The sequence below is a fragment of the Lycorma delicatula genome, chromosome 1 (genome assembly GCF_047948215.1).
Source record: "Lycorma delicatula isolate Av1 chromosome 1, ASM4794821v1, whole genome shotgun sequence".
NCBI lineage: Eukaryota > Metazoa > Arthropoda > Insecta > Hemiptera > Fulgoridae > Lycorma > Lycorma delicatula.
The window spans coordinates 164,093,352-164,117,809 of NC_134455.1; the positions used below are offsets into that span (position 1 = coordinate 164,093,352).

At 28.2% G+C, this 24,458-nt stretch overlaps 1 protein-coding gene across 1 annotated transcript in view; it reads left to right on the forward strand.

Moving 5' to 3' along the window:
* The window catches only part of dyl (transmembrane protein dusky-like), an 80,487-nt gene that overhangs the window by 10,221 nt on the left and 45,808 nt on the right, over nt 1-24,458 (forward strand). The window contains exon 2 of the mRNA XM_075354777.1: nt 4,429-4,516. Within this exon, the coding sequence (XP_075210892.1) occupies nt 4,457-4,516 (60 nt within the window). The 5' untranslated portion in view covers nt 4,429-4,456. The remainder of the gene's footprint in view (nt 1-4,428; nt 4,517-24,458) is intronic.

Here is a 24,458-nt window from a genome sequence, read left to right on the forward strand (position 1 = left end):
AGTTCATCAGAATTCCAAATGCATTCAAAAGGATTAACTAAAAACATTTTGTCTAGAGAAATAAGTGTGGAAAGAACTAAGTTCAGATAAATTCCAAGCCATTCAGTATTTTTAAATAAGCTGATTTCAGCGTCGTTCAATATCTGTTGAAACGCTTTAGCTGTGAAATAAGAACCATTGCCATAGAAGAAGCATGTTTTTACTGAGTAACATTCAATTACCAGGTCTAGTAGGAATGAGTGGGAATCATCTTGTATAATGGAATTATCTGAAATATTTTGTCCTTCTACAACTAGCTGTTTTGTTTTGTTTTTTTTTTTTTGGTTTGTATATGTATACAGCAAACAAATATCCAGATGTAATTTGGTTTCTTTCAAATCTTTTGTTAGTGTTCATCTGACAGTTGAACGTGGACAACTGGTATTGAGAAAGCCCACATTAATGACATTAATGATGTTTTCTTCATTTTAGAGGTGACTGCGAAACCATCAGTTAAACGCAGTCTTCACAGATTTTCAATGAAATAAGACGATACCAAATATAAATTTAAAAATAATTGAAGCAGTGTAATCCTCAAAACGAAACCAAAACAAAAAATGAACCGTAACACAATTACCAAATGCAGTATCACTGTCACAGTTATGTAGTATATTAATGTACGTGTAAATGATGGTGGAAATATAATGTAACAAATTTACCACTTCATTCAAATGACCTATAAATGGAATTGATTAACTAATCACAAATATTTTGTATCTTAGGGAGAGAACATTAACATGATTGCATTTATAATATGTTACCGAAAGTACAATTCTTTTAAATAATAATATACTCTTTCTTGTTCATGTGATAACTCATGTTTGAGTACGTAAAATTCTATTAGAACTGGCAAAAATTAAATAAAAACTTCATCTATTTAACATTTTTTATCGGTGTATAATTGGCTTATCATTTTTCATACGCTGAAAAATCTATCTCTGTAAAAGTTTAATCGTCATTAAAAACCACTAGTAACTGTTAATATGTAAAAATCTGCACTCCCCAATGCCAATACATAAAGTTAGCAAATTTTGTAATGTTTTATCTACTACTATAATTTTTTTTTGCAATATTTTAGTAGATGAATTCAACAGAATACTTGGATCCAACAATGAAAAAGTGCAAATAATTCGTACCTTAAACTGAAAATTCTTAGGAAATGTTAAATTTGATTAAACGTTATTTGTATTCTTTCATAAAAACCCAGCGATCACGTTGAAGAGAATAAAGCAGAGGTTATAAAAACAGCCTATAAATAATGAAATGAAATTTACTAAGCATTTGGCACCGTTGGCATTAATACAATTGTACCAACTTGTAGTGGAACTTTAATTTATACAATGAAATGAAAGACTGGCATTTTAAAAGACTTTCAATGAAAATAATTGCTTGAAAAAATATTACCATTTTCTATGTCAGTATTATGTGTGTAGACATATAATGTAAATGATAAAATGTAGATCTTCAGATTAAATAAAATTCGAAATTATTAAATTTTTAATAAAAAAAAATTTAATCACTAAATTTTTCCTTATTCATCCCTCTAACTTCGAAAACTTCAGAAAAATAAGAAAAGTTTCAACTGCAGTCGGTCAACAACCGAATATGTAATATGGTGTTTTCCTGCCACACCTCCCCAAAGAGGAACGTGTAGGACCAGCCTCTTGGCCAGCAACCTGGAAATATGCCCGACTATTTTGAGGTCAGCCAACAAACGATAGGCTGCTTCTTAAACCATGTTCTGTGATAACAGGCTGATAGTAACGCGACTTCCGCTGTTCGCACTGACCTAGATATAATGGACGAGTTTACACACACATATGCAGTCAACACGTATGCATTCAAAAACATGTACTACAATAATAGCAATATTGGTGAAAAAAACGTACAATGTAATTAAATTTCATATTTTTCTTTCATATTTTTACTATTAGCCGCCGTAAGTCATAAATTAACTTACTAAAAATCTCGGATGATTGTTAACGAAGTTATTACAACAGTTTTAAATTTAAATGTATATAATTCATTAAATGTATATTCATCAAAATAATTTCGATTTGAATTTTTTTTTTTTTAATCGTAATGTCGGCAAGTTAATACCTTATACAATCAACATAGTTCATTTAGATGAAATGAATGCTTTGCATATTAAAAATATCTGTGACCAGGATTCAAACCAAGAAACTTCCGGATAAAAATAGAGATGTTATCACTCCGCCAATACTAAAGCGGGATTGAAACCTCTTACTTTATGATAAATTTTATTTTATTATAGAATATTTCAGCATTTTATTTGTATTTTATATCTCAGTATTAATGAGTATCCATTTGTTGAAATCAAAAATAAAAGCATTTGCTTTTATATTTAGAAGTTAAAATAATTTCTAAAATTGAATATGGCAACAGTTATGAGATTCATTAAATTTAGTAACAATTATTTTAACCCACCGGATTGGTCTTGTAGTGAACGCGTCTTCCCCAAATCAGCTGATTTGGAAGTCGAGAGTTCAAGCGTTCAAGTCCTAGTAAAGTCAGTTATTTTTACACGGATTTGAATACTAGATCGTGGATACCGGTGTTCTTTGGTGGTTGGGTTTCAATTAACCACACATCTCAGGAACGGTCGAACTGAGAATGTACAAGACTACACTTCATTTACACTCATACATACCATCCTCATTCATCCTCTGAAGAATTATCTAAACGGTAGTTACCGGAGGCTAAACATGAAAAGAAAGTAACAATTATTTTACGGTGCTAGAAACAGATGGCTTTACAGATTTGAATGGAACATAGCAGATTAAAAATACGGTCTCTGTTTTTTTTAAATGTCATGTAACAATGACAACCTTGTTTTCCTTAGAAAAAAAAATTTAATAAATAAAAAACATTCAGCAATCAAAATAAATTATTTTTAATTTCTTTAATTAAAATAGATCCATCCAATTTTTTTATTGATTTGGTATTAAACAATAAACAAACACTAGTATTAAAGCGCAATCCTCATTAACTGAGAGTAGTCGGTTTTATCTATCTATGCAAAACAAATCTCGAAAAAATAACCCAAGCACGAAATCTCACTAAATAAAAAAAATTTTCTTAAATAAGATTGTATTAAACGGAATAAAATAATTTAGTTATTTTAATATCACGTATTAAGTATTAGTTTCATATTTTTCTTTCATTCAATAAGACAGTTGTTATGATATTTTAAAATACAGTTTAGTACAATGAAATCAGTACTGAATAACACAGTTACATGGAATGGTGCTATATTGCTTTCTGTACTTTGTTACTTCAGCATTATTTTTTTATAACCGCATTTCCGAGACCGACTGCGGTTTTTAAAAGATAAGAAGAAAAAATTAAAAAATACACTATCGTGATTGATGTGGCGTACTCAACTCATGTCCTGTCCCACTTTTTGGGGATTCCCTTTCGCTTTTGTTTTGACCGTTATTGTATTTTTCAATTCATAGCTTTAAACAATAACTGTCATTATGCAGTATATCTACTGTTTTAGTCTGACCCACTTATTTATTTATATGGATAAATTTTACTGTAACCATAGGTAAATAAAAAAAAATGGAAATTTATGTAAATATATCTCTGTTTAACATAAATCGTTTCTAAAGTAAATTATTTATTTTTGTTGTGAATAATTTTAAATATTTTATTGTTTCTTGAAAATAGACTTCATGAATAGGCTATTATACGATAATACTCTACAAATATTTCAGCAGTTAAAAGAGTAAATTAATATTTTCTTACGAAGTATTTCAATTTTCGACTATTACTTTTTATTTTTACGCGGGTTTAAGCTTATTTTTATTGAAAAACTACTCCATTCAATTAAACAATTTTTTAAATTTGGCTCTACAATAAAAATTATTCCAATCATACATTAATTAGAATTATATTAAAGCAATGAATATTTTAAAGATAATTATAATAGTTTTCGTTACCATATAAAGGAAACAACATTTTATTTGATACTATTTTTTCCCCTTTCCAGTTTTGTAAGCAACATTAGATTAAAAATAATAAATAGATATTTTTTTAGAATTTTTTAAATAAAAAGTCGTATTTTAATATTAAATTAAAATATTAATCTATTTTATAATGCTTTTTAAGAGAAAAACAAAAGTATTTTAACTTTTTTTACAGATTTTATGTTTGTGTCGCTAAAGTTCCAAAGAAAATCTTTGTAGACTTTCATGATAAGGAACCATAATTAGGCATCGCTTTTCGTATTTTAATTGTTAATGACACAGGATGTACAGTGAAAAAATAAAAACTGAATTGATTTTTTTTTAAATTTTATATTCTTAATATATTTTATGTATGCAGCAAATGTAATAAAAAAATTTAAACCATTTTTGTTATCAGGTTTGGCTGTGCTGCCACCCGTGTCAAAATGAAAAGATTAAGGTGTTTGGTGGCGATAAGCATTTCATGGACGATGTTATTATTACAGGTAAATTATTAATATACGTAAAAAAATTTGTAATCCATATGAAAACGATATTTTGTGTATCATTATTAAATTTTATTATCTATAATTTATTTAAAATGTATTAATTTTAAACTCTGCTAACAATTTTTATCGTATCGTGAAAAGTTATTAATTAAAGTAATTTTAAAAACAGTAATTTAATAAAAAAACGTTTTAACAAAATGTTAATTAATATCAAGTAATTCATTTTTTGTGATTTTAATTTCCACACTTCATAGAATAAAATTATTTATTTATCAACAAATGGTAAATTTCTGAATATCTAGAAACCAATAAAAATAATTTCTAATTCTAGTAACAGTTTATCAATAAACGTTTTATTACTAATGAATATCACTAAAAGTTACTTGTCCAACTAGATGTAATAAGGACTAGAATGTAGTGTGAAAGTTCATTTCATGAGGGCACCGGCACATACAATCATATGTATAATTCATGAATGAAAAGATACATGAGGGCTCATTAATCACCAGAGAAAAAATTGAGAAATCTAGGCTACAGCAACAATTATTTGCCATTATATTCAACAATTATTTATAATTACTTCTCTTACCTTATATAATACAAAATAGTTATCTTAGATTATTTTACAATCTGTCATAATGTGATGATATTTATTTTATATATGTTTAAAGCTAGATTATAGTGATACATTAGTAATATTTAATTCGAATAATAAAACAAGTAATATTATTATTATTAAGACTAGCAGACCCTGAAATGCTTCGCTATTGCTAGATTTGAGTATATATATATATATATATATATATATATATTAAAATGAACACGATTGAAAGTTTGGTAAAACATTAACAAAATGAACATTACGGAACTTCACAAAATTAACCTTTCCCTTTTACTCTTTCTCCCTTTTCCCTTTACCCCGTTTCCTTTTCTCCCTTTTCCTTTTTCCTTTTTCCCCATCTTCCTTTTTCCCGTTTTCATTTTTACCATATTCCCTTTCTCTTTTCACCATTTTCCTATCCTTCCCCAATTTCTCTTTCCCTTTCCTCTTTCCCCCTTCCCCCTTTTCATTTTTTCATTTTTCTCCTTTCCCCTTTCCGTTTATTTTTCCCGTTTTTCCTTTCCCCTTTTTTCTTTTTTCCATTCCACCCCTTCTTCCCTTTTACCTTTCTCGATTTTTCCCTAGTTCCCTTTTCCGATTTTTACCTTTCTCCCTTTTCCCCGCGCGTAAATCGGTCCAGTAGTTTTTAGTAGTTATAGCGGTCCAGTAGTTATAGCGGACACACATATCGGAAACATTGAAATGGAATCGTAAAATCGTTAGTATAGCGTGTGTTGATTTTACGTCCAACAGATAGCGCTGATTTTAAAAAAAGCATATTTTTATTTGTCACAAGTGTGAAATCTTAGGTATATAAATAGTAGGTATATGAAAACACGCAAGTATTCGAATGCAACGTTGTGTCAAAATTCCAAAGCAATCGGTGAAGAACTTTCGGAGATTTAAGATTTTGAACAAACGAACATTTACATTTTTATTTGTATAGATTTTAAATTTAGAAATATAATATAAAGTTTATTTTGTTCCTTTTTTTGAAAAAAACTTTTAAACCTAGACCTTCTTTTAAGTTATAAATAGTTAAATCCTTTCTTTAATACATGGAAAGTCGATCTCTTTCTCTTGTGATTAGCATCATTTTTATAACCTCATTTTAGGATATTCTTTATCTTCACAAATAAGTGAAAACAATCAACATAATCATTAATGTATAAATTCATTGAAACATTAGTTTTCTTCCTTTTTTTGGAAATTATCAACGTACTATATAATGAGACTCAGAATCATAAATATTGCATTTATTTTGGGCACAATTTCAGGTAGTTTACTGTATTAAATAAAAACCATTCATTTAAAAAAAAAACCGTTAGCCCAGCAGAAAAAAATAAGCAAACCCTGAATTAATTTTCTAATAATTCCAGTCCCTTATCAAGGATACTACTCCCCGGACTAAAAGCAGTTGTTTCTGTTATATCCTAATAACTTTATTTTAAAATATTTATTATATCTATCCTAAACATCAGCATCTGCTACACAGATATTTCTTACTATACTCTATATTTCTTACTCGATTGGATTTAAATTGATGTCTAAATACAAAGACAATCAAACCAGTACTTTTTATTAGAAAATTACTTCTTGAATTCATTCCTAGTATTAAAAGTAATTATGTAATTTATTTGTTATTACAGATTCTTATAATAACAATTATTAAATACTTATTGGCCTTTCATCACCCCCAAAAATATTTTATCTTTTTATAAATTCAACCCACTATTTTTTGAGAATCTTCTGAGAAATTTTAAACTTTATTAAATATCTCTTAATTTTATACTATACAGCTCTGAAGCCCTGGCGTGTGGTGACTGAAAATTTGGTGCTGCTTTCAAATAGTCAATGATCTTTTCATACAATAATTCCATAAAATTATTTTATACTACAATATTTACTTTATGTATAATTATTCAGTTATGTCTTTTTTAATTTATTAACTTTTTTTCTGCACTATTCTATTAGTTTACTGATTTTTTTTTGGACATTTGACTGGTTTGATATAGCTCCCCAAGATTCCCTATCTAGTGCTTCATTTCGGTATACTCCCTACATCCTACATCCCTAACTATTTGTTTTACATATTCAAAACGTTGCCTGCCTGTACAATGTTTTCCTTCTACCTGTCCCTCCAATATGAAAGCGACTATTCCTGGATGCCTTAATGTGTGGCCAATAAGTCAGTCTCTTCTTTTAACAATTTTTTTCCAAATGCTTCTTTCTTTAACGATTTACCGCAACTCCTCTTCATTAGTCACTTTACCTACCCATCTGATTTTTACATTCTCCTATAGCACCACATTTCAAAAGCTTCTAATCTTTTCTTCTCAGGTACTCCGATCGTTCAAGTTTCACTTCCATATAAAGCTACGCTCCAAACATATATTTTCAGAAATCTTTTCGTTACGTTTAAATTAATTTTTAATGTAAACAAATTATATTTCTGACTGAAGGCTCGTTTCGCCTGTGCTATTTCGGCATTTTATATCGCTCCTGCTTCGTCCATCTTTAGTAATTCTACTTCCTAAATAACAAAATTCTTCCACCTCCATAATCTTTTCTCTCCCTATTTTTACATTCAATTTACTGATTATAAAAATATATAGTTTGTGTTGTTATCTATGAAATTAAATAACATCTTAACAGTTGAAGATACACTGGAAACAGAGAATAAATGACAAACATTGTTCGAAACAGAATAATTAAATTTATTTTTTTCGAGAGTGAGACCTATATTTTCGTAAATGTTGGTAGTGTCCCTACCATTATTAAGAAGCACTAAGAAATGGGCTTTATGATAAATTAGGTCGTATCTCTATATCTGGTATCTGGGTATCCCATTGTAACGTTTTTTGACACCATTAATTGTTTTAATAATTGCAAGTAATCCTGCATTTTCATAATAGAATATAATGAAATTCTGAAGAAAATGCATAGGTTGAAATTTCTCTAATAACAAAACTTATTTTTTAATTTTCTCAAAAAATTGTGTTAATGATTTTGAAACATTTTGTCTTAAGGACCTGCTTTGTTAGCATTTTTTAATTCAGGATGACCTTAGATATAAGTTATTTTGCTAATTTAATAATATTTTGATTCAGTATAAAAATAAATGAGAAAACTTTACATTTACGTCTTAAATTTTATAATAAATGATGTTTTGAAGTTAAAAATTATTAGATCAGATCTTGAATAAAAAACTTATCAAAATAATAAAATTTTATCTTTCTCATTTATATTTCACGTCTGTTGTTTGTTCATAAAAATTAGTTCTTCTTTTATTAGAAGGAGCGGTCAAGATCACTTGTTCTCTCACAAAAATTGTGTAATTACCCCTACATCTTAAAAAGCTGCTATAATAATTGGTTATTAGTATAAGCGAATAGAATGTGTTACGACTTATAATACAACACTCATTAACGGAAAACCCACACTAGACGCTATGAAACAGTCAAGCAGGATTTGATTTATCTGAATCTTACCTTAAGTGATGTTTTAAATTTTAAAATAAAATATTAAATATTTTACTAACCAGCAGCAGTTCTTAGTAAATTCAAATGTGTTTAAAAAAAATTAAACCTCATTTAAAAAGCGGTATTAAATACCTAAAAAAATTAAAATCAAACAAGTACTCGTACTAAAATTTTACAAACACTTTATTTTTCTCTCAATTCAAAAAATCGAAATTTAAAGAAGAATAAAAACGTATTTCTTTTTAATTATTTAGTAGGGTTCTTTGAAGTCGGTTTTATTTTATTTTACTAAAGTTTTTTTTGTTTAATATGTATAAATTAATGAAATGCTACAAAAACGCGGCCCCTATGAAAATAAACTCAAACGCAAAGAGGATAAACCTGCATTTTCGATGAAGCTACAAAAAATGATGCAGAGAAACAGGCAGAGATTGTGAGCTAAGACTCTGTGTATTTATTATTCTTTTACCATAAATTTGTCGACTAATTTTCATGAATTTTTTCACGAAAATACTTTTATTACTAAAATGACACCAGTCTGTTCATCATTACTCTGAATTAAGCGATACGGATAACAAAAAATATGATAAATATTCAAATCGATTAGATTTTTTTTTAAAAGATGTTGTTTTGTTTCAACAATTTTTCATTTAGGTAATGTGGAAAAACCTAATAAAGGATCACCAGATTTTTCCTGAATAAAATAAAAATAATTATTATAATCGATAAATTTGATGAAGAGAAACTTTAATACACATTAAAAAGAATATTGGTCAAATTGAAACATATTTTATTGAAGTTTTGAAGTATACTAAAACTATAAGATTGAATTTTTATATGGAAAAAGGGTAAATAAAATGAATTATTATTCTAATACTCTGGAAAAATTAACACTAATTAAAAAAAATATTTGTTTCCTTTGTATGGTACAACAAATTTTAACTCATTTATTACATTTTATAAAAGTTATTATTATTAGTGTCATTAAAGTAAGTATTTTATCGGGTTTCTTGACTTGACTGGGCGATGAGAAAAATTTTCTGTCTTAATATTTTTTATAAAAGAACGTAGATAAAAATTTAAACTTCTAGTTTATAATTAAATTCATACATACCCGTTGTTTGGAACTGATGAAAACAAACCGTTCCAAAGCAAGTTCGGTTAGAAAATTCAATCCTGCCTTAGCCAACGTCTGTCTCTTGTACAACCAGGCATCAACAGAAAAAGAGAAGAGAGATAATTAAGTTACGCATAAATAATTGAATATTTTTATGTTATATAAATATTTTTAAAAATATTAATTTTATATGTAAATTTAATTCGGATTTTCCGCGCTAATAATTTTCCGTTAGCTCAAGGAAACACCCTACCATTTACCATATTAAACCCTGTACCGAGTACAGGGTTTTTTTTTACATTATTTCAAACGTGATTGGAATGAAATTTAAGAAATAATTGTTTGTATACGGTCTACTTAGATGTGTTTTTCAAGATAGCTAACATTTATTAATATTCAGTAATAGAAATGCCCATTACAAATTAACAGCTTGGTAAATAATAAAGTAAAACAAAAATTATCTGATGGATATTATTAAACTCATATTTCATGTAAATCACAGAATAGAATGGTAGTTTAATAAAAAAAAATAAGTGAAAACAAAATTTAATCTTCATAAAATTTTGAAATACAGTTGACTAACTGTAAATATAAATTATAACAGTTGACTAACTTTCTTTGAAATTATCTCCCTTGTAGTAGAGGTGCTATCTTACTACAAATGCTACCCTATAAAGGTTGTAAATTAGTATTCTATATTTGTTTTGATGTTCAATCTGGCACTGATTATCAGATCGATAACGCGATGAATAGAATTTTTTTCGGGCTTCGATTAAACTTTAGCTAAGTTTCAACAGAAAAATTTAACAAAGAGTCGCTATAATTTGCTTCAAGTAAAAGGTTATTTTGGTAGAAAAGGGATGACCTGGAGGAAATCGGGTATGTATAAATAGTTTATAATAAACTGACTATACTTTGTAATGAAGCATTTTTATAATAGATACTTATTATTCTACCAAAAACTACTGAAAGGTTTGTTTTTATATTTATAAACAAGAAACGCTAGTGAAAATGAACTTTTATAATTTAATTTTTTTAAATTTAAAATTGGATTTTTTAAGTTACAGGAATTTTTTTTAATATTTTTTATTACTTTGAGTGAAAAATAACGCTTGAATACATTTTTTACTTATTTATTGAGTTGAAAAAACTTCAGATTGACCAATATAATTGTATATAAGATAAATATAATATACAACACAACACACCTCTTCGCCTTCCTACAGGGTTTTAGTTGGCGATGATGTTAACGTGCATAAGATAATTGTTACTCTACTTCTTATGGGTATAAATTATTAATTTTTAGATGTGAAAGAGACGAACTAGACTGGAATTTAAATTAAGATAAAGGGAAGAAACGATCACTTCGTCTCTTAGATCGAGAAATTACTCGTAACAGCAAATTTATTTGAGTAATTGGTTTATTTTCCTACCGTGAAAAAAAATCCATAAAAATAATCAAATGAATTTCAGTATCCATCAAAATTAAAACAATATAAATATTGTTTATATAACAATATAAATATTATACTCAAATTATATAGAATTTAGACGCTTATAATTAAGTCTAAATTGTTGTAATAAGTATATTACGTTATTAGTGCAGGTGCTACTGCAATAATAATATATAATACTATATCACGTTACAGATCGGTTAGTATGAAAACAAAAACAATTGATGAGTCAATTATGCAAAAAAATAGTTCAATGGATTGGAACATTAGCTCACTCTCCAGAAAAAAGCCTTCTACTTTCACTGAAAGGTTGGTACGTTGAAAATATGCTGACAGAAATATTTATCGTAAATACTGATAATTTAATGACGTATTAACAAAGAGATAAATTTAACATTAAACGGAGATAGAGAAATGTACATCAATCATAAAAAAGTACTGTTGAAACAGGACTAGAAAGTTACAAACCGATAAATTGTTTTAATGTTAAAAGACTACAAGCCGATGACACAAAAAACATGCTTTCTTACAATCAATTATTTATAATTTATTTTACAATTACTAAAAAAAAATACACGCGCGCACGCGCACACACAAACATAAATATATATTTACATATAAATTCAGAGATAAAATGTGAAGAAACATAATATTTTATTCGTTTAGAGAGTATATGACAGTAATTATATTTCTACAAAAGGATATTTATTTATTTTAATTTTTATATCCTGAAAGTTTTTTATAGTGTGCGTGTTTGTACAAACCTGTTTATTTGTTTGGCATAGTAATTTACCTTTTTTAATCGGTCTGTTATACGATAAAAAATATTTGTTCAGTGTTTCCCTGATATTCATTACCCAACATTCAGAATAAACGAAGCTAACCAATTGTTGTTATTCCACTCAGACTAATATGTATCACCAAAAATAATTAAAAATAAATAAAATAAACGACTGAGTTTCGGCTTTAAATGATGGAACATGTGTATTTACTTATTTATTTTCATAAGATAAATTGCACTCTTTATATAGTCTTGTTTTTAGTGTAATCTATTATCTTTGTGTAATGATATGAAAGCTACATCTAATAGGACTGTCACGTAGAGTAAAATAAAATAGACGATTTCCTGTTGAGTTCAGGAAATAGAATTTATTTTTAACCTAACCAAAAAATTATTTTCAAGCAGACATTATTGGTGTATGTTGCTCAAAGACTGACGGTGTATCTGTCAGTAATCATACTGCTTTTTTTTTACTGAAAATATTGCTCTCAAGCATAACTGCAGGTTTTGCATAACCACATACTACATTTATGCTTCGTCTGTTTAAATAGATACTATAATTATTTATATTTTATTATTTTTTAAATTCAGATAGCTTAAATTTTAGAGATTAAAGTAAATATAATTTTTTGAATCGCTAACAAAATTTAGCGGATTCAGAAGCAATATATTTTTACCGTCTTAGTATTTTCTAGAATTTGGTTTTAGCCAATCAAGACTAGTGGGCAGAAGTATGAGTTTACAAAAATCATGCATCAGTGAATTTGGGGTAAAGGTTTGTTATAAAAAAATAATTTAAGGACATTACCTCTTAGAAGAGTAACTAAGTGTTTAGTAAATAAATAAATAATATAAATCAAATAAATTAAGATAATGACTAAACCCGATCGTAATCTATATAAAAAATAGAGAAATATTTAAAGAAATATCCTCTTACAGAATATCTCCATTTTTTTGATAAGAAGAAAAAGGACAAGTGCATTTATTGGATTAAACATTTTTCAAACTTCCGTACTTTTATTATTTTGCTGCCAGTCAGTTGAATGACTAGCTAACATGTAAATAATAATAATTTTAATTATGCAGAAAGTTTCACATATAAGTTTTAATAAGCTACTCCTAAAATGATTCATAATCTAGAATATGGTCCATACTGTCATTTTTTATTTCCTGATTTTAAAAGCTAACCGAACATGACAGCATTTGATTTTTCCTAAGATATAATTTATAACCATAGTTTAACGCATTCATCTAGTAATATTATTAATTTTACATAGTTTGTTTTTATCAGAACATTCTTCACCCATTATTTATGCATTATTGTTGTTATTATTATGAATAAACAATGTTTTGAAAATATGATATTATTACGTAATGGACACTAAAGAAAATAAAAAAATATTATTTATAAATACTTCCAACAGAAAAAGAAAACTATATCATCTATTAATATAGATAGGGTTCACTTTTATTTATACGAGTATACGGGCAAGAATTTGATTAAATTACGATAAATTTTATTTGTGACTATACGTGAATTATAGTTACTAGTTCAAGAACTCAATACATGAAATAGTGACCGGGAAACAATGTCGGACGGAGAAAGTGGCCTTGGAGAGTATGACGGATGTCCAGCAGAGATCACGAAAGGATAATGTCACGGTATTCAATTCCTCAATGAACGACCTCATAGAGAAATGAAAATGGTAAAGAGATAAGAAGGGAAGGGGAGAAATGAATGCAACGGTGAGAGTTAGACCCGAGAGTGTTTCTGCTCCAGTTACGAGACCGAACGAGAGACGTGTGCTGTGATGATAAAGCCCGTTTACTATGCACCGTGTCGGTCCATCTTCACAAGTAGTTGATTGGACATATCGCATTCTTAAAAAACAACCGTAGAAAATCGATACGTTAGAAGACGCACGTGTACAACAGGTACGTGCGTTACACGTCTCCAACGTTTACATTGCATGACAAAATGAAAGCATTAAATACTAGCTGTCAATTTAAAATCAATGGGCACTCACCATTTCGTTTTGCATGGACATATTTTTATAATATTTTAAATTAGCTTTCTTATGAGTTGTAATAAATAAATAAATATATATATATATTTTATTTATTTTTTTAGCTGTATAATTTTTTTAAATTTATACTCTAATGATTCAAGAAAGGCAAAAAATGTCAATCTTTGCTCATATTGAAACAAAACTTAATCTACAATATATTTAAAATCAGCATTTTTGACCTTTTAATTCTTATTGTACAATTATTTTTTTTTTTAATAATTAAAAGAAAAGGTTACATTAAATGACAGAAACATTTTTTAAAGAAAGTTATCAAATAATTAAAAGCTGCTAAAAATAAAAATGAATTTTTTCTCTTTTTTTTAAAGTTTTGAATTGGGCATTAACTATACAATATTTAATAAAAAAATTTGATCGAGCATTATTAAAAGACCATGTCACTGACTTATTACTGACCTAAATTTAAGCTAATAAATAGTATATTTATTAACAACGCTTTTTTGATTTTGACGTACGCAGTTCAGATCATTTGTGTATCCATCACTATTATGCAATGTTTGTTTCTGAGGCTTAGGAATCGATTGAATACTCCATAATTTTAGAACTAGTACCCCTTTCAATAATGACTAGGCTTTGAACATCTAATCTTACTGGAAGTGATTAAGGACAAACCAGCCTTAGAGATGAATACACTCGCGCGGGCAAACACATACACACACACACACACACACACACACACACACACACACACACACACACACACACACACACACACACACACACACACACACACACACACACACATACAGCCCAAGCATTATTAGAAAGATATACTAGTTCTAAAATTGGGAAGTAGTGGTTCAGTTCCTTTACTCTCAGAAACATAACGATAATGTTTAACGCAAGCGCCGGTCTAAAGTATACATTGCAAATCAATATAGTCGTCATCATTTGAGAAAGTATACTATTTTTAAACATATTTGGGTGCACCGTTTAATAGAAAAATTCAATCTTAATCACAGCTGAGAATGAAATTATTAGTAAAATTAAGTTTAATTTAAATTCAACCTTACAAAATTCATCTTGAAAAGATTTCAGTTTTTTACACACAAAAAATAAGTTTGTGTTGACCTGTAATATAACAAATTTTTAAGAAGTTCAAAAACTGAAATTTATTTTAATCAATTTTGTGTTAATACATATAAATGTATCTGTATATTATTTTCTTCACCGAAACTGGTTGTTAGTGATCTGAAATGAGATGCAAGTCATATAATATCGGATATATCATCCATCAATAATATGGATAGCAACATCCAATATACCAGGAGAACATCCATCAATAACATCAAGAAAACAAGATTCAATACTCCTCGTACACCAGAAAAAGTGAAGAGTGAAATAGACGTACAGCAAGTACGTAGCAACAGTGAAATATATTGTTGCACAACGGCATCCCAAGGCCACTACAGACATTCAGCTCTACAAGTGAAACCTTCACTCTGATCACCACAGGAATTGATTGCATAGAGAATATCATTAATTTCAGAGAAAGCTAAGTAAAATGGTTCCTCTTGTACCTCAAGTGCTTTAAACGTATCACCGCCATAAGGAAGATTGGATAAATAGCGTAAAGTTATAAATTATTGTACATTTCTTATAAGAAACAATGCATTACACACATCGCCCCTACTTATAGCGGATATTTGTACAAAAATATACCGTGAGTAGTAAGTTGTGTACTGATTCGCAAAATCGTCATCAACCTTGTCAAAAAATTAGAGCTATTTCTTAAATAAGTGAATAAAAATAAATATTATCTAATTGTAACTGAGGTACGATTCAAAAAGTCATAATTTAACAAGTGTGCAAGTAAACATATAAATATTAGAAATAAATAAAAATAAAACGGCACAAAACACACAAAAATATACAAGCAAACTTATAAATACGTAAATAGCAAATATAGTATTGAAAAATATAGCTTACACTGTATAATTTTTAACTGAAAAAACTGTACGGTTAATAACCAGTGATTAGAAAACAAAAGTAACCCTACAATTACCATGATAGGAAACAGGATTTAATAACTTAACAAATTTTTTTTAATCTATTTAGTTAACTAATTTTACATGAGTTTTTACAAACTTAACTACTGTAATTTTAATTAGTGTATAATGTATTTTTAAGTTGTTTCTACATCTGATGATGTAGGAATTCTACGAAAGGGCTACTGAGATGCTTTGACTTTACATTTTATTTATAAAATTATATGCAAGCAATGTAAATTTTTAAGTTATATTTGTATCGTACCAAATCAAAAACTATAAATAGTCTAATCTGAAAGTCATGAATGTACCATCTTGGAAACGCATAAAAAATACTGATAACTGTATATATAAATTGATAATACTTAAGACTTGAGACACAAGATTTATATAATGAGTAGAGGATACAGCAATCTCTGTCAGAACGAGAGATTTAGCGTACAATTTCGGGTTTGGAGATTATGGATAATGGTAGTCTTTTTATTACTAAACTTCATTAATTTATATGCTATTTTGAAAGGAAATTGTTCATAAAACATAATATACTTTCTATTTACACACTTTTTCCATAATAAAGTCTGCTGTGTACAGTTAATAAGAAAATTATGTTTTTTTTTTTTTTTTGTTTTTTTTACTTTGTTTTATTTTAGTGCCTTGATAGAATTCACTAATTAAAACCGGATTAAGTTACTAATATTTCTTATATGAATATATATTTTTAAGGGTTTCCAAAGAGAAATAGAGAGAGAGAGAGAGAAGTGTTACAATGACCACAAATAAGAAAGAATGAGCTAGTTTCGCTAATGATCCTAATATAGTATGTAGAACATAACTAGTTTACTTTGAAAGCAAATAAAATCTTTTAACCAGGAACTCAACCTTATAATTCTAGTCGATAATATCAAGTTTAGGAAAAATACGAAGAAAAGGTTATATTTCCATTTTTCCATACCTTTCCATGTAAGTAAAAAGAAATTTGTAACTACTATATAAAGACATTAATATTTCAATAAGTGATACGACTAGACATCTTATGAAGCTCAAAATGAAAATCTTCAGAAAGTTTTAGCTACAAAAAGAGATACAAAAAATCTTACAAACCTGCGATCGGTATGAAATTAAATATATAGTGTTCTTTTTTCTTTTTCTCTAATTTTTCATTATAAAAAATACGATATATTTATTTTTTCAACACGATCTTTTAATGTTCGTTGCATATTTGGATTCTTAAATTAATTTTTCAGTTAAAGAGATACTATACCTAAATTTGCACTTTTCATAATTGTTTAAACTCTACCAAAAATGACAATCCTAAAATAATTATCGAAGGATACTCAAAAAAAATTTTTTCTGATTACTTCGTGACATTAATGCTACTTTTAAATCTAGAAGTCATCATACTGACATTTTTATGACAGCCGATGTTGAAGTCACTTCAACATCAGTGGTCAAAAAATGTCTTCAAAATATAAGAAAAATACAACTTGTATAAGAATAAATAGATCGCTTTAAAAATTACATCTTATAAAATAATATAAAAACTGATAATCTGAAGACTTCAAAGTTTATATAAATAAAAATCACTTAAAGAGAGAGACAATAACGTTGCCAACGAAAAGAAACAAAAATCAGCTTTGTCTTTTTAATACATAGATAATGCTGTTTTCAAATACACTAAATGCTACAGTATATTTTTGGCAAACGTTTCCCTGTTTGGAAAATAGCTATTACGACGTTAGCAGTAAATTACAGCCTAAGTTCTACAATTGTGCGTTTTCTACTAAATGTTTTAGATGTGTCTTTTTTTTAGATTCTTTTCATATGAGTGGAAATTATTACATAAACTTGGTAATAGATGGTAGCTGACCGAGAATCTCATTTGTTACTTAAATTTAATAGAAATATTAGTACTGAAAATACTCGTGCTTTACAGATTTATCCATCGTAGGTTTGTAAATATCAGGATTAATATTACCGGAATGTATTATCACCGGTCCTATATTGCCTTAGCCTAAATAATATTTTATTCAATTATGTGTTCTGATGAGTAGATCTTTTCTGTATATATAACTACAAAAAGATTTAAACAACAATGTAATTAGAAAGGTTTAAGATTTTTTACTCCGCAATCATGTTTTATTAACACTAAAAAGAAACCGAATTCGTGTTGGCCATTATAGAATGTACTTTCAGGCAGATTAATCACGTCCTTGATCGTGATTCATAAATCATTGACAGAATATTATTGAGGTATGGTTGTTATATTATGATCTTTTGTAGCTTAACAAAAATATGTAGAATAACACTGAATTATATCTTACGTTTGAATGAATGAGTTAAAATCAAAATAGAAATGAGGTCAAAATGTTATTATACGTTTATTTCTTCCTCATTCATTCAAAATATGTATTTATTTATAAAAGCGAAAAAACATACAATTATACTACATTTCAGAAAATACATACTGTTTTTAAATCACATGAACTACACTATATAATAAAACAGCGGATATTTCTATATTTTTCACTTAAAAAAATCACAACAAAAAGAATATTAGGAATATATACATGAATAAATTAAACCTACTTATTACATTCTAAGGACAATTTTTAATTAAAATATTATGCATTGGTTTTTATGGTAGTAAATAAAGTGTCATATAATAAATATAAAAGTTATTATCTGCTTCCAGCTCAAAAAATGTCAGCACTGTTGATGTTTTTACGCAAAATTTAAGATAAAATAAAAGTAATAATTTTTTTATAACGACACAGCAACTTTACAATCTGTTCAGCAAGATAATCGGACAATAAATAAACAATATACTGATTTATAAATCAATAATTTTCTTTCTACTGAAAGCCGAGATCTACGTCCTATCATACAACATTTTTTTTAAACTTGAGATCCAACTGTTACCTCTTGGTCGTCAGTCAAGATAAAATCCAAAATATTTGCAGTCCTGAGATCTCGGAATCGGAACATTCCAAGATCTCAAGACAGAAACAGGAGGACAGTGTTCCCTACGAAGGGTGAACGTGACGTGCTTTAATTTTGTTTCGTTTATTTTTATTTTCCAACATTTAAGCCACGATTCGAGCAGAGTGATATAATCTTAAATAAAATGAGACGCAATAGCCGGATTTTTGTGTACAGCAAGCAATGTATAAGATGTGTATCATCAGCAAACGTTGCAACTCTGGTATCTGCCGTAATTGGCAAGTCAGCCGTAAACAGAAAATACAAGGTGGTCTGAGAACGCTTCCTTGAGATACCTCTGATAGAATAACAAACAAATCCGTCAAAACCTCTTCATGTTTAACCTGAAAACAGCCGTATTCTAGGTAAGATTTTAGCACTATGTAGAAAACATGCGGTAAAACCTTTTTCAGTTTATAGAGCAGCTCTACATGCCAAACCTTGTCAAAAGCCTGACTAACAACGAGGAAAACAGCTGAACAGTACTGTTTCTCGTCTAGAGCATGATTTATAAGCTTAACAATCCCGTTTGCCTGCTCCATGGCAGCATGTTGCTCCCTACACCCAAATTGGTGAGCCGGAATTTGATCGTCCACGAACTGCTTCAGTATTTTCAAAAGGAGCTTCTCAAACGCCTTAGACAGCACAGGAAGGAGGCTGATAGTCCTATAAAACGTTACATTTTTTGTGTCTTTACCCGGTTTTGCTATCACAACTATCTGTGAAATTTTCCACGGAAAATGACCAAATCGGACAATAGCATTAAAAATCAAAGTAACCAAGCGTATCACATGCTGAGGTAGTGTCTGGAGAACCCGACCAGTGATCAAATCATACCCCGGCGACTTTGGTGGATGTATTTCATCGTTAATGACTGAAAAGATCTCGTGTACTGTAAAACGCGTAATTGACGAAGACATTTGAAAATGAGAAGCCAAATAATCGGACCCGATCTCCTCTGCGTCTCGATATTATTGGGCTGGAATACGAGGGAAAAGTGTTCAGCAAATAAGGTCGCCTTTTCCTGAAAACTTCTTGCTCACGTTCTGTGAATGTTACGGAGAGGAGTAATATACTGCAGGGGTCTCTTTAACGACTTCGCAGCTTTCCATAAAGTGTACCCAGCAGCCTGCCCATCAGAAATATTCTTAATGTAAGATTAAAACGAAGCGTTCTTAAATGCCCAAATTAACCTTTTTAGTTCTTGAGAAGCCCTGTTAAATCTTCCTTTATCAGCAAGGTAACAAGTTCTGTGCCATACGCGTCGTAATCTCCGGCGTTCTTCTATCTTTTCTCTGGTGAAGACCGGATACGTATGTTAAGCTGGGGAAGCAAAATCCAAATTGGACGTGATTGAACGACGCTGGTTGAACTAATTTGTTCAACTCGTTTACTGCATTGTCCACATCGGCCGGTGACTTCAAAGGCACGTCAAATCACATATTTTCCTCCAAAAAGTCTTAAAAACGTCGTTTGTTAGTAAATTTATTAAACAAAGTGGGAGACCTAGAAGTTAGCATAACGGCATTGTAACTAGAGACATTGGGTAAGAGACATTGTAGAGACAGTAGAAATATTGTAAGTATAACCGGTGTATGATCCGACGACAAGTCAAAATGTGGTTCAACATGCAAATAATTCCTAGAAATAGTTCCTTGAAAACGAAAAAATCCAGGAGATTGGGAATTTTATTTAGATCCGTAGGCCAGTAGTTGGTCGCTCTGATGACAAACACTCAAATTATTGTCAGCCACAATAACTGTCAGTAATAATTGAAGAAAAAAACTGGATTGTTCAATATGTTGTAATTCTTTCTAGCTTTATCTGATTCACTGAGAATTCATAACACTATCATTTTTGCGAAAAGTTAGCTTAACACAGAAATATTCAAATAGAAAATATAAATGAAATTCAATTAGAGAAATTGAGAAAAGAAAAACGATTAAACAAATTGTCTTGTTATTTTATAAACATAATTTTTTTTTGTTGTAGACAAACATATAAATTTGTTTTTTTAATAAACATAGACAAAAGTTTAAACATATTTTTTTTTTTTCTCATTTATTTACCTTAATCAATCTTTTTGATTGATTTTTACACGTACTTGTTAATTAATTGCCCTTAAACCTTTTAATTTCAATTAATTCCGAATATTTTTTTAAGATATTGCACCACATACATTCGAAGCTTGTATGAGGAAATTTTGTACAGTTTGAAAAATGCAATGTCTGACCGGCAATCAACCTAATTTAAATACCTATTAAATTATTACGGCAGTCAACCTTTATAAAAATACTCCCATTAAATTTATAAAAATAAATGACAGTCCTTATGTTACAATATTGTTATTTTTCAAGAAATTTTATTTCATTAGATGATATTATTTAAAAGTTTTACTTCAGTTATAAAAAAAAAACTATCATTTAAAGAAATTATAATGATGATGAACCACTTTAATTATTGTAGAAGAAGAAAAAATGTATTTAACTTCTAATACATAATTCTTTTAATGCAGCATTAAGATATGAAGAATCTGTTCAGGTAAGTAGAAAGAATCATACCGATTCATCTCCTTGTAAGATTAAAATCTGGGTCCGGCTAAAGTCGAGTAAAATTTATGATAGTATGAAAAATTGTTCAACTCATCCATTTCTAACCAACATCTTATGCAAGAAATATTAAAGATGCCTAGGAGCTGTGAATGCGACGCGTACAATTTCCATGTCCAGAATCATACCCGAAGTACAAAAATTATCAGAAAAATACTGCTCGATTCATTGCTAAATTTGTTATTTTATTTTAGTTTTTTGTAAGTATTACAGACTAACCGCCCGATTACAACTATTGATATGAAATGAATTAATTATTAAACAATTTTTCTTCTTTTTTTGTAGACTAAATTCATCCTTTTTTGTTGAACCATTTTTTATAAACCACTTAATTTTTGCTTACATACTTAATCTTAGACTATGCTCAATGTCCTATTCTTTCATTGTTAAATCAAGTAATTTAATGTATCTCATTATTCTTAATCGATAGAATAATTTAAAATAAGTATCAGGAAGAGCATTGAAACGATAACATAAAATTATTGTAGATTAATAATAATATTAATATAACCCGTTTAAAGAGAGAAGGTTTTGAATAAAAGACAAATAAACCTGAACGAGAAAAAATAGAACCGTAAAAATTAAATGAGTATACATTGTAAATAAATGGAATTGATATAACTCAAAACCAGTTAATATATATGAATATAAATCTAATAATAGGTTCTGAATTGATGCAGATCTGCTGTTGCTCTACTGGTCCCATTCTGCCATGTTTGTTCACCTCGAGCAATGCTACAATCGTTTAGTCATACCTAACCTAAAAAAGTGCATTCAAACGTTTATGGTACATTATAATAAGAACACACTTACACAATTTAATTTATTCATTCACTTATATTATTATTCATAAAAAAATAGCATCTTTCATGAATAAATCACGATTATGTGAATCTAATCTTTATGTTATTAAGCTATCATGTCCTTCAATTCTTATAATGTTTAAGCCAATTCTTTCGTCTCTTAATTCAAATTTAATAAAACAATAATACTTTTTACAGTTTATATCACATTATTTTAATAATTGCATGAAAAAAACATGATTATTACATTCATTATTGTTATTGAGAATAATACATTTGCATTGTTAGTCTGTATTAGATTTAGTTATGAAAAATAAACATACCATTAGTGAATTGTATTTAAAAACCATCAAATGTTCAGTCGTTCATGAAAATTTATAATCGACATCGAAAAATATAATAGTATAATATTTCCAAATATTTAACAGCTTTTTCATACGCCAAGTTTCCTGAAATCGGAGAAGAAAAATTAACTTACACTCTATCATGAAGTAGGATGTTAATGTAAACGCGGAATGTCACACACAAACTCCCTCATCACGCATTTCCAAACTACGGTTCTTATGAAATTGAAATTTTGCAAGCATGTTCTAATAATATCTCATAATTGTTTTAGAAAAATATTTTTAAAAATTCAACCCCCAAAAGGGTAAGAATAAGAGTAATTAACTGACTGAAAGGTTCATGTCAATCTTCATACTTCCTAAATAGCCAGAAAGCAGAATCCTTCCGCATTTTGATTACTTTCTAATATTTTTCAATTGAAAGAATTTTGCATAATTATCCCTAGTGAATTAAAATTTCTTTATCTTTGAAAATAAAAATTTTATAGTATCTTCCCATTTAATAACACCATTCACCATTTAATTACTCATGTTCATTTAAGAACAGAAGTTATGCTTGTTCAGCTAATTCACTTCCTTTTAAATAAAACGAAGTACTTAAATAATATCAGAGTCTAGTGCTAGATCAAAACGAACGAGGGAAAATCAAACCTAACTTTCATAAAACTGAAAAAGAAATAGGTTTTTTTTAAATTATTCTTATTACAAATTCCAATTATTCTCTATAGAAATTAATATTATTTAAAAAGAAATTATTATTAAATCAAATGTATTGTAATAATATAAAATGTCATAAAAACGAAGATTTAAATATTGTTCAGAAATAAATTATGTAGGAGAAACTAACCGAAAAACAGGAACAACAAGATTGACAGAAGCCACAGGAGTTGAAAGTTAATATATTAAATAAAAGGATGTATTGTTTTTTCACTAAAAATTGTGAAAAGTAATTATTTTGGATACTAATTATGCATTTTCTTATCTAAACAGGGTACTTAACATTTGATGGTAGTTATTGGCATACAATAGATATAATTAATTAAATTAATAATAAAGATATTCATTTATCACCTCATTTATAGAGAATTAGCTACAAATTTTGTTTTTATGATTTTAAAATAATGTATTAGTTTAAATATTCTCTAGTTATTAATTTTCAGTTAACCGAATAATTACATTTAATAGAAAATTAATATATATGACATCATATTCAATATTTATGATGCATTATTTAAACCTAATTCAGATTTAATTAAATGGAGAATATTTCAAATTTAAAAACATTAAACTTGAATGACATCTTAAATAATAAATTATAATGAAATGGATTTTTATTATTTACTAACGGATCAGGGTAGCTTAGCAATTGAGCGCAGACTTTCTAATCTGATTGTTTTAGGACCAAGTCCCGCTTGGATTACTAAATAATAATAAATGTTATTACTTAAGGATATCTCAAAGGTTACTCAACTGTAACAGATACTCATTTTTATTACCGCTGCTTACTTATTTATTTTTTGTTATACTGCCTCAGTAGACTATTATCCCACATACATAAGGTAATTTCTCTCACCCAGAATTAATCCGACTTCGCCAAAGTAATTCCAGGTAATAATAATAAATTAGTGTTAATAAAGTATGTTTCTAACTCGAGCTTTATCATTCATAAAAAATAATTTTATCGATAAATTGAA